The sequence below is a fragment of the Gekko japonicus genome, unplaced genomic scaffold (genome assembly GCF_001447785.1).
Source record: "Gekko japonicus isolate JY-2015 unplaced genomic scaffold, Gekko_japonicus_V1.1 scaffold2311, whole genome shotgun sequence".
In the NCBI taxonomy this organism is placed as follows: Eukaryota; Metazoa; Chordata; class Lepidosauria; order Squamata; family Gekkonidae; genus Gekko; species Gekko japonicus.
Window position 1 is genome coordinate 79,439 of NW_015164266.1, and position 12,462 is coordinate 91,900.

General features: G+C 40.8%; 1 protein-coding gene across 1 annotated transcript in view; it reads right to left on the bottom strand.

Annotated features, from left to right (window-relative positions):
- LOC107108300 (rab GTPase-activating protein 1-like) overlaps positions 1–12,462 on the bottom strand; it is a 40,743-nt gene that overhangs the window by 21,573 nt on the left and 6,708 nt on the right. Inside the window, exons 5-6 of the mRNA XM_015408721.1 lie at positions 7,012–7,172; positions 6,133–6,243 (exon numbers count right to left, since the gene is read on the bottom strand). Coding sequence (XP_015264207.1) covers positions 6,133–6,243; positions 7,012–7,172 — 272 coding nt within the window. The remainder of the gene's footprint in view (positions 1–6,132; positions 6,244–7,011; positions 7,173–12,462) is intronic.

The following is a 12,462-nucleotide window of genomic DNA, read 5'->3' on the forward strand; positions in this document are numbered from 1 at the left end:
ATGGACGGCTTCAAAAGGGAATTAGATAAGCATATGGAGCAGAGGTCCATCAGTGGCTATTAGCCACAAGGTATAGATAGGGGCTCTGCGGCAAGTGATGCTCTGTCTTCTTGGTGCTTGGGGGGGGGGGTTTAACAGTGGGAGGGCTTCTAATATGGTGGACCTCCTGACGGCACCTGGTATTTCTGGCCACTGTGTGACACAGAGTGTTGGACTGGATGGGCCTTTGGCCTGATCCAACATTGGCATCTCTTATGTTCTTATGCACTCTGGGGTCCCGTAGCAGCAGCCCCAACTCCCAGCCTCCCACCGGCAGTCAGCAGCTTTGCACTCCTCCTCATGGGTAGCCCCGGGCTTGCGAGAGATGGGCTTTCCACAGGAATGAGACAGCAGAGGCTGCGGGGTGCCCCCCATTTTCAGCCCAAGCACTGCTTGCTCCACTGACATGGGACAGAGCCAGGGGTCTTGTTGTAGAAAAAGAGCTGCCGGAGCTCATTAGCATAACTCATTAGCATAACTTATTTGCATATGCCACGCCCCCTGACATCACCGGAAGTGACAGAAGGCCACACCCCCTGACATCACCGGAAGTGTGTCAGAAGGCCCGGCTACTTACCCTCCTGCTTCATCCTCATTCCCAAACGGAATGAGGATCGAAGCAGAGGGCGGGGTAAAGAAGGGGCGGGGCTTCACCACGTGACCGCCCCACCCCCTAGAGGTTCTCTTCCGGAGCTCCATACCTGAGAGCTCCCCCCCGACTAGAGCCCTGAAGATAAATGAAATGAAGGGATCACTGCAAAATCCTGCTCCTTGGAGGACCCATCAGTCTTTTCCTGCCCTGGCTACTTTTCCAGTAAAGCAAAAGGTGAAAACATCCCATATGTGGACAATGTCAGCTTCTCACACCTTTAGGATTCTGAGTTTGGGCTGTAAACCAGCCACTCTTCCACCCCCAATGCTTGAGTTTCAAAAATCCGGAACTCCTCGCAAAGGAATGGCCAAACATCCATAAATATGAAAAGTGAAACGACAGGGAGGGGGGGCCACACACACACATAGATAACTCTACATTTACTATTTTCTAAAATTATATTTTTATGCAGGAAGGGAGCTGCAGACATTATCAAATTGCATTTAGATGAAAATCAAGCCCTCTTCAAAGCCTATTTCAAAAGTTAAAACAAATATGGCAGATAAAACAAAATTCCCCACTTTGGGGGTGGGCTCACAGCTGCTCACAAAAAAATTACCCTGCCCCTTTAACAAAAGCTTAATGTGTGGAAATGGGCAGCCAAATTTTTTCCCTGGAGGTAAACAACATCACCTGGTAAATAACATCCCAGTAAACCTCTATTAAAGGGACAGGACTTTTTTTTTCAGTTGGCAACCCTGAAAGACCTCAGTATTGAGTTTCTCCGTCACCTGCCATGTTCAGGATATCAAAGGAAAGCACCAGGGTGTCAGCTACGCTGCCATGGCGGTTGGGGAGGTTGGTCTGTGTCTGGTTAATTGCTACCGCATTCCTTTCTGTGCTTTCTCAGCTGCGAGCCCCAACGCTCATCTCTAAAGATGTGCAGGAGGGAATTGTATCGTCTGGGTTTTTCCTAGGTGCCGTGGGAGAGTGTTGGTTCTCAACTTGAGTTACCCAACGGTTTCCAAGCTTCATCCCGCACGCGGGAGGGTGCCTAATTTGTCAGTGCTACGGGGGGGTGCATACAAATACCCTATATCCTATTATGCCCAAAGGGCCGCCGCCATTCTTAACAGTGCTTGTGTTACTGCATCTATAGCTCTGCAATAAAAGTATTACCGTTCCTGAATGCGTGTACTTCGTTGTTGGCTGTGGGTTCTGACACAGGCCATTCCCAATCAATATCTCCATCTCCTTTTACACAGCAGGATAGTTGGAAAGATCCCTACAGTCTCGCATGCACCCGATTCTAATGATAGATTCTTGGAACCGAGTCTCAGTTGGTTTCCAGGTCAATTACTTCCCAAGTAAGCCTGTTTTAGATGGACCACAGCCTAGCCTCGGACAAGCATCCTGAATCAAGCAGGGCTTTTGAGTTCCTCCTTCTATCTCGAGCTATAAACAAACCCTCACCACTGCAGCGTAGAGCATCTGTAAAGACAATTCTTCCTTCGCAGCCTGATTCAGTTTGCATAAGGCCGTTTCAGCTGACTTAATGCTCAGCTATTGAGTTGATGATGGCTCACGCTGTAGATCAGCTGCTGCCCTCTCTCCCTCCTTTGAACAGCTGCCCAGATCACCTGAAGGGTCCTGTGAAAGAGAGGGGCCAAAGCCCAGTTCCTTAGCTTGGCCTGATCAGGCCAGGCTATGGGAGAGGCTTAGCGGCAGCCTCATTCCCTTTGCCCACCCATGGCCTGCTGAAGCCAGTCCCAATTTGCCATGATTCACTGTGTAGCTACGGGCCTCTGATCTCTCCATACAGACAGAGAGATAACACTCCTCCTCATGGCTAGCCATGTGCGAAAAAGGACCCAGGCATCGACAGAGGGGGCTTGGCTCAGCCTTGGGCGGGTCTAGCATTTTTAGCTGAGAGATGGGAGTTTCTGGGGAGGTTTCCAGGCTCATTTAAACTGATACACAGATCAGGCTTCTAGGCACCCCCAAGGCCTGAACCCAAGGAGGACTGCTCCTACCGCCCTGCCTTTGGTCCTCCGCTGGTTGGAAGAAATGTGGAACTTGTTGGATTATACTGACATGCATGCTTGCCTTGACCCATTCATAATTCAATTTTTTTTGGCTAAATCCATCAAAAGGAATTAAAAAATCTTCTCAAGAACCCTGTGAGGTAGGTTATGCTGAAAGAATTAGCCTATGATCATCCAGTGAGTGTCACTCTGAGCAGGAGAAAGAGAGGGGCCAAAGCCCAGTTCCTTAGCTTGGCCTGATCAGGCCAGGCTATGGGAGAGGCTTAGCGGCAGCCTCATTCCCTTTGCCCACCCATGGCCTGCTGAAGCCAGTCCCAATTTGCCATGATTCACTGTGTAGCTACGGGCCTCTGATCTCTCCATACAGACAGAGAGATAACACTCCTCCTCATGGCTAGCCATGTGCGAAAAAGGACCCAGGCATCGACAGAGGGGGCTTGGCTCAGCCTTGGGCGGGTCTAGCATTTTTAGCTGAGAGATGGGAGTTTCTGGGGAGGTTTCCAGGCTCATTTAAACTGATACACAGATCAGGCTTCTAGGCACCCCCAAGGCCTGAACCCAAGGAGGACTGCTCCTACCGCCCTGCCTTTGGTCCTCCGCTGGTTGGAAGAAATGTGGAACTTGTTGGATTATACTGACATGCATGCTTGCCTTGACCCATTCATAATTCAATTTTTTTTGGCTAAATCCATCAAAAGGAATTAAAAAATCTTCTCAAGAACCCTGTGAGGTAGGTTATGCTGAAAGAATTAGCCTATGATCATCCAGTGAGTGTCACTCTGAGCAGGAATTTAAACCTAGGATCCTAGTCCTCATCCAACATTTTGAAACAAAATGGAGAGGACAACATTTGAGAAAAATTAACGCTCCCAGTGTTAACTTACTACCTATTATTAACAGAATAAAGGCCCATGCAGAATTTTGCGTCAAGCCCTCAATTTCCCCACAGCACATTATACAATTATGTTCGTTTACTTGCATCTTACTAATCATAGCTACACATTCAAGGATGGCATTCTAAGTGCACACAAGATGAGTCACAGCAAAAGAACTTTCTAAACAGCTAAATGTTTGACTGACTATTGCTATGAAGCTCACTATGTAATTTGGGGGCAGTTATTCTCTAATAAGAGGTATCAGCCTCCCTCCCTCCTGCATGACTAAAACTGGATTGCACACCTTTTTATTGAATTTTTTATGAATAGAGGACAATGTTTTCATTATTGAACAAAACTTAAGGCAAAAAAAGATTCCCTTTTAAAAATAATCACACAACTGCAAATAATAAAACAGCAGAACAGCAAAAACATATTAAAAACCAAACATAAAGTAATAATGATGACAACAAAACATAATTACTGTAAGGTAAGACTTGTCTTTGCTTGTACTTTGGTTTTTTGATGAAAAAAGAACCGGCCAGCAGCCTGCCATCCCTGGTGGAGGCCGTGTCGGGCTGGGCACCGGAACACCCTAGACCGATTGTCCTGCGTGATTTCAATGTCCATACAGATACGGACGATGTGGCCTCCACTCAGGCGATGGACCTAGTGTCATCTGTGGTGGCCTAGTGTCATCTGTGGACCTAGTGTCATCTCCCAATATGTAACAACTCCCACTCACTGGGCCGGACACACGCTCAATCTGATCTTCCACCAGGACTTCGACTAAGGAGCCGCATTCAAATCAAATAACTGAGAAGTGACAGTGCCCTGGTCCTTGGCTTACCACCAACAGCATGTGCTGTGGCCTAAATATAGAGACCAAGACGAGCCAACCACCAATATAGATCATCTGATTACAACACTAGTATTGGTTCTGCCTTCTCTAAGCATTCTTATAAGTACCTGATCACTTAATAGCACTTTATGATAATGTAGAGTTTTATTATTTGTTTTAAGATTGTATATAATTTGTTACCTATATGTTTAATCTCTTTGTAAGCTGCCCTGAGCCCGCTCCGGGGGGAGGGCGGGGTATAAATTGAATAAATAAAAAAATAAAGTTATTCACGAACTCTTTCATTTCTCAACAGTTTTCTGCACTGCATCCACAAGCATTTTTTCCCCTTGTCCTCTTCTTCCATTGCTTTCTCGACTCCTTCTAGCATGAGCTGTGCCATGTTGAATCCCACAATATCCATCACCTCTACTTTCATTATCTCATGTTTTAAGGGGTTAATTGTGTTTCTATACTTTGTGTAAGATTTCACCAAATAACTTTTACTCTTAGGAACAAAGTCCTTAAAGTACTTCATAACTAAACTGAAAACAATCTGTCTTCTCACTGGGAAGTCATCATGTTTCCACAAAAATGCAGTAACAAAAATCAAAGAAATACGGACTTTACTGACCAATTTTTTTAAAAAAACTGACAGATTACTGACCAAGATGAAAAAACTGACTTTTACTGATTTTACAGACCATTTTCCATCCTTGCAAATGAGTTCGACACCACTGGTCGGAAGTGTCCCTTTTTCTTCTGCCAGACCATCTCCTGCATCTTCAGCCCTCGGGCTACTTCAGATCTACACACATCCACCTCTCCCATTCAGTTCCCTTATTCTCAAGAACTACTAGCACCCCAATCCAAGCATTTCCTTTGAAGACTTCCCTGTATGTGTCTGCACAGCATCTTAAAGAAACAGTGTAGTCAGAACTGGATGGTCAGCTGCTATTTGGAGTAACTTGTAAACAAGCCAGGGAACTGGCAAATTGGGACCTAGCCTGTCCAACATTTTTGTAGGATGAACCCAACTAGCATAGCAGTGACACAAAAATCTAAGAGATTAGATAATTAACAAGTTTCCCAATCCAGAATTCCCAAGGATGTGAGAAAGGGAGATTTATTCACTCACAGTCCTGTTAGTTTTGCTCTGCTATGGATACTTAGAGAGCATTGAATATCTCTCCTTATATATAATTGAATAGTGGGTGCCAAAGTTCTAATTCTAAAATGCACTCCCTTAGTGTATGGCTGATGGCACTGCTCCTCAGCATATATCGCCACCAATCAGAAGGCAAAGCCCGGGTCCCGCCCACACCACAACTGCTGCGACAACCTGGTCTTTTGCATATGGAAGCTGATTGGACTTCACTCCATTCCACACCTCAAACTCCCCCCCCCCGCAAGGCAGTTGGGATTTTCAGTTGCATAACATACCTCATAGGGGAGAGGAGAATGGGTAACAATGGTTACCACTCTCCAGGTGAGGGCTACAGATAACTCAAACATACAAATGCTCTTCAGGTAGCAGAGATCAGTCCCTCTGGAGAAAACAGTGGACTCTGTCATTAAACCCTGCTGAGGTCGCCACAGGAAACTGACACTGTTTGCCCAAAGCCAGAGCACTCTCCCAGAGCCTCTTTCTAGATCCCGTTGTATTTATTTCTGCAACGGGCATTATTTCTAGTATTAATATAAAGCCCTTTCATATTTCCATTCAGTTTTCATCATTACCTTTCAATGGCTAATTCTTTGTTGGACATCTGCTGCACAGTGATCACAACTTTCTTCTCAAGTCCTTGCTTTAGTTTGAAGAACAATTTCTCCCTATCCTTTGGCACTGGGCTAAAGGGAAAAAAGTATCGTAAGAATGCAATCCCATAAGAACACATGTAAACAAGGAAATCACGAAAACGACTGAAGGAAATTAAAGTCCATCTGCTTCAGAAAAAAAACCCTGAACACAAATATCAAAAGCCTAGATCTTGCAGGTATACCAGTTCCCAGAAGAATATTCTGTTTATAAAACTAAGCAATGACTGTACCACAAAGAAATGGGGTTCAAACAGAATTAAAAAGCTGGCTCGACACTAATTTGTAAGGTTTTCGCAGAAGAAATGAAAGATGAAAATGGATTTTACGATAGTAGATCAAATACCTTATTGTTTTTTTTTTGTCGTATGCTGCTGAACACATAACAATTAAATTGGAACCTGGAGAACAGTCTGAACATAAAAACTGAAGGGAGACTGACTGAGAATGTAATATATGCTGCTCTGAGCACTTTCTTGGGAAAAAACCTAGCAAAATAAGTGTAAGTGCACAGTTTTAACTAGCTGCATTACTGATAATAGTACTGTTGTTCACTCCTTCCATTTACAAGAGGGAGCCAGCATAGCATAGTACTTAGAGTGTCAGACTGGCATCTCAGAGTCCCAGGTACAAATCCTCACTCTGCCATGAGGCTTGCTGGTGACCTTTGACCAGTTGTTCCTCATCCTAACATTCTCTCACCCTTATTCACATCACAGGGTTGCTGTGAGGAATGTACATACTCCACCTAACTTTCCTAGAGGAAGGGCGGGATTAAAAAAATGTAAATAAATACATTACCTGAAGTTTCCTTTACCATCATCTTCTCTGACTTCCAAAGAAACATTGAAAATGAATACATCACTGTCTGGAGTTGGGAAAATAGTATCCTTTACATGATCTGAGGCTTGTTTGGAAGAACGTTTGAATGCTGTTGAGAAGCTATACAAAATTCTGCTGACCTAAAATTGGATTCAGGGTTGACGGGAGGGAGGAAGGGCAGATAAACCAAAAATGTCATCAAAAAAGGTAGACATACAGTGCAATATTTAAGCACAAGTGAACATTCTACATTACTATTAGATAAAATTATCTTTGTCCACAGAAAACCTCTTATTTATTAAAGAAAAGTTACAACACCTTTTCATAGCTCTTCCCCTCCTAGCAAGTAACTGGAAGCGAAGAGCTATCTGTCAATCACAGCAGGCTAGATTTGCTCACAAAATCCTGAACAGATTGAGCAATTCCTCAAATTTCTTTGGAGAGAACGATGCCAGTTACATTTTTGTTCTAAGGAGTCTTGTCACAATATTTCTTAAGCCACAACCTATGTACAGAATCAAGTAATTAACAAAATTTCTAGATTTCTGAAGGACATAGGTTAAAGACTGTCAGCAGCTACATGTTCCCAAAGTTAAGTGAGTTGTCTTCAAACAGAGAAAAGCTTTCATAGTATGCTGAATTGAAAATGAAGTTTTTCCAGGGGTTCCCTGTCTACTAGGAGTAAAACTGATTATCACAGCCTGAATCTATCAGTAGATGATTGGATGAGTGAGGAGTTCTGAATTGTGCACCCCATTCTAGTAAGGAGGGTAAATTGACTAATGCCTACTAAACATAACACTTTGAAGAAGTGGGATATGGGTCATGAAAGCTTATGCCACAACAAAATTAATTAGCCTTTAAGGAGCCATAAGTCAGTGTTGCTAAATCTAAGCAGGTGTGGACTTGATCATTAGTCTGCATGGGAGACCACTGGGAGCCCCAAGTATGTATATTTGTAGAGTTCTCATCAGAGGTTTCCATTTATGACTCATCTGATCATGAAAGTAGAAACAGACAGGAGTTGTTAAACCAAACTTTCACAAACAAAATTAGAAGGCCCAGAGTCTGAAATAAGAGTCATTTATTATACTCTGATCTGGGTTAAGGGACTACTTTAAAAATAATGAACATCAAGCAAACCTAACCATACCGTTTTGTTAGGAACCATGAGTTCTAGAAACTAGTATTGCTAATTCATACCAGACTGAAGAACAACAAATTAAAGAAGCCCTTATTCAAGTACAGTAGTATAGAAGAAGCTCAGAGGTTCAAATGATAATCTATGGATTATTGCTGGTATTTCAGAAGTCTTTGGGGAAAGACTTTGGGATTCCAGAAACAGATTGGTAACCCAATAATAACTAAGCAGAATTATAGAAACACCTGTTTTAAATCTTATTTAATTAACAGAGAAGGAATTTCTTAATGAACCAGTGTCCCAGCACTAGAAAACATCAATGTACTATTAATGAAGATGGTACAAACCACCGTGGTTAGCGAACTATCAGAGTTAAGATCTATGATTAGATTTTCTGCTTCAAAGGAACATGTTTAAAAGTTCACAATGACAATGATTTTTAGTAATTTAAAATAAGGAAACTCAAGTTAAACTCTTTTTCTTTAAGTTTAAAATGCTTTAACATACTAATATTGAGTTATTTTCAGCAGCTCATTGTTTTAAAGCAAATAGACTGCTTGCATAAAGAAATAGCCACATACTTAATAAGCTAAACTGGCAGGAAACACAGTGAAAAGAAAGCTAGCTAAACTCTTTGTTCACTAATAAAGAACTTTGCTTAAGACTAGCAAACTGCTAACAAGCAAAGGTTGGGAAATGGCCAAATATTTCCAAAAGGTTAATGTAGGAGATATTAATCATGGGCATCTGTCAATTAAAAGGGCTAATTAAAATGCAGAACTTATGTTATACCAGAAGGACCCCTACTGGCCAAAGTAAAATAGCATATTTTACAAAACCAAAAACTTTAATTCAGATTTAATATCTTTATAAAAATAACAAAAATCCTCTGATGGATTAAAATGAAGGATAATAGGTGAATTCAAGATATCTATAAAAACTTTATGTTATAGACCACTTTGGAACATTAGGAAATGTATATAAAGGGTTTAATTCTTTAGAATATCAATATAATCTTATATTTTTTATATTTTGTGTATCTTTAGTAGAAATAAGCTTACAAAACTATATTAAAAGTGCTTTTATACACATATATACATGCATTAATGTAGAGGGACCTTATTATAATGGGAAAAGTAAGATTTTAAACCTAGCCTGTAAAGTTCATTCAAAGGTGAACAAGTCTGGGAGAATGGTCAAGAGGATGCACATATCACTTTTAAAAAGACAGGCACCTGTATCATAGGTTGTAATGCAGCCAAGTAACATCTTGTTAGTCAAATGTTTAATTAATGATTCTTAAAAACAAAGAAAATCAAAGTACGCATGTGTAAATGATGCCAACAGTGATGTAAAATTGGAAAGAGCAACAAAGCATATAATCCAGATCCCTGCTGTTACTCACTGGACATCTGAGCTGAATTTTTGGCTGCATGTTGTCCCTTATTTGAAAAAAACTTTTTTTCTACCTGTTTTTGCTGCCTGGATTGTTTGTTTCACTGTGTGGTTTATTGGCTAGACATACAAGTCAAAGAACCTTAACGCCCTCAGGGCGTTGCCTTCAGTGGGAAACTGTGTTCAGAAACGTGTGAATACAAGTATTCATCCTGCACAGAATTCAGTGGAGTAGTCTCGTTAGTCTGCTACAGAATAAACAAGAAGCTTCATGGCCTAGAGACTGACTCGTCACATGCATGAAGTGAACTCAGTCTGCAGATTATTCTGTGTAAGACAGACAAACGTGATATAAGAGGTTGTATATACTTTTTACACACCCAGCAAAGGGGGAAAATGGTGCAGTGGAAAAAAGAGTTATTCTATTCAGATGTATATATATAGGGGCAGTATATCTGAATAAAACAACTGTTTATTACATCATACTTCCCCCTCCTTTGCTCCATCTTTGATGTGGCCATCTAACTGCACTAGGGTTGCCAAGTCTATCTTTGCCGGGAGCGGGGGGCTCCCGGCCGGCGTCTTGTGCCATAGAGTTTTCCCTTGTATCGCCGTGGCCCCGCCCCCAGCGTGCCCGGTGTGCCCGCGTCACTTCCGGGTGACGCGCACGTTGGGGTGACGTTCCCCCTGGGGCCCGATCCGACGGCGCCGGGGAACGGGCCTCTGGGTCAGGGGTTTCCCCGCCCCCTGGGGGGACTTGGTTTCACTTCGTGCATTTGATTAATGATCATCAAGCCTTTGGCTACGGGAAGCTTATGTTTCAATAAACATATTTAACCTAAGGCTCCATAAGTCTTCCTCCACTGAATACTATGAAACAGTCTACAAATTTGTCCAGATCTTCTGAGATGCTCATTTAGAGTTTGAAATGTGTACACTGCAACATTTAAAGTAATAATTCTGCTTTCTACTCACTGCCTCCTCAATTTCTTTTTTTTTATTATTACTGAATATTTATGGGTGAACAAAAGGCGATAAAAAAGGTAATAAAAGTTATCTTGCTATACACTACAAATACAGTATCTCTTCATATACAAGTTTTGGAGGAATAATATCATTCTTCGACAAATAAAACACAACAGGTATCCACATATTCCAGAGTTGGGTTGAGCTCTTGATTGGGTCTATTAACTGTATACTCTCAGTAATTTTTTGCCATTATTATACGTTCCCAAATTTTTAGGTTGCAGGTTAGTACTGATGGTTTCAATTTGCTTTTCCAAATTGATCCAATTGTTAATTTAGCATTTGTTAATAGTGTGGCAATTAATTTTCTCTTTTCCTTTCCAAATTGGGAATCAGGCCAAATATTTAGTAATACTGACCCTGGAGTAAGTGGAATTTCGCAACCAGTGATAATTTTGATTTTAACAATGATCATCTCCCAGAACAAGGTTAAAGCAGTACAGACCCACCAGCAGTGTAGGTAAGATCCGACATGTTCTGAACATTTCCAACATAGAGGATTATTCAAACTGTTTATTAAGCTTAGTTTTGTGTCTTGTGATTAATTTCAATTATTGTAATCTAATTGTTATGACATTCAAGTGCACATAAATGAAGTCCACATTTTCTTCCATTGTTCTGTTGAAATGTCAATGTTACAATCTTCCAACCAGTGCCTTTGGTAGTATAGCAAGACTTCTGAGGTAACATCAAGTAAAATTTTATATACCTTTGAAAGGAGTCCTCTAAGACCTTGTGTGCTGTTTTTTAAGAGGAGTCCAAATTGTGTGTGCTTTCTTTTCTTTTTTTTAATAAATTTATTTTCAGTTTCACCAAAACATAGTCATTCCAATCATATGCGTTACATATCCAATGTGTGTGCTTTCTTTTTAATGACTTAACTAGCTGAGGGGTAGAGAACAAACTGTTTATTTGAAACCACTGTATAGGTAATTTCAGTTTTTGTTCCAGTCTTGTTTTATTAATGTTTCCCTTTCTCAATTAAATCTATGATATGTGAAATTCCAGCATTTGCCCAGTTATTATATAGTGGATTATTTTGTGCTGAGGGAACCAATGTTGGTTAATAAAAGTAGATAATAATGATATATTTGTGGCCAAAAGACCTCATCTTCTGTCCCATATTTGGAGGGTAATGGTTAAAAAATTATTATTTTGAGTTTGTGATGGTCGGTACTGAGGTTTAATCCACATTGTCTCTGGGATTGTTAAGGGTTGAATGTAGCTTTGTTCAGTCTCTACCCAAGATTGTATTGTACTATTGGTAAGAAGCTTTACTACATTAAACAAATTAGATGCTTCGTAGTATGTCTCTAGATCAGGTATCCATTATATGAGGGCTGTCACAAAATTTTAAATTCTCTTCAGGGTCTTTGGTTGCTCCAAATAAATTTATTGAGTAATAGTTGCCATGATTTTATTTTATTAGTGGGTATAAATATTGGGAGAGTTCTAAATAAACACAAAAATGTCGGAAATAAAAAATGTTTTACTAAATGTACTTTATCTAGCCAAAATAGATTAAGCTTTTCCCCAATGTTTTATTTGTATTCTTACTGTTTGTAACAACAGGTGAAAATTACATTTTAATAAATTTTACAAGTCCAGGGGGATTTGGACACCAAGATATCTCCAGCAATCCATTATCCACTTGAAGTGGAAAGTATCTTTAAGGTATACATCAGTCTCACTATCTAGATGAATTGGGTATAATTCTGTCTTATCTTGATTTAATGTATAAGCTGGATATTTTATTGAAATCTCTCAAGAGTGTTTCTAATTTCTCTAAAGTTGTTTTAGGGTCAGAAATATATAAAACAGTATCATCTGTGTATAAGCTTATTTTATGCTTTCTACTCACTGCCTCC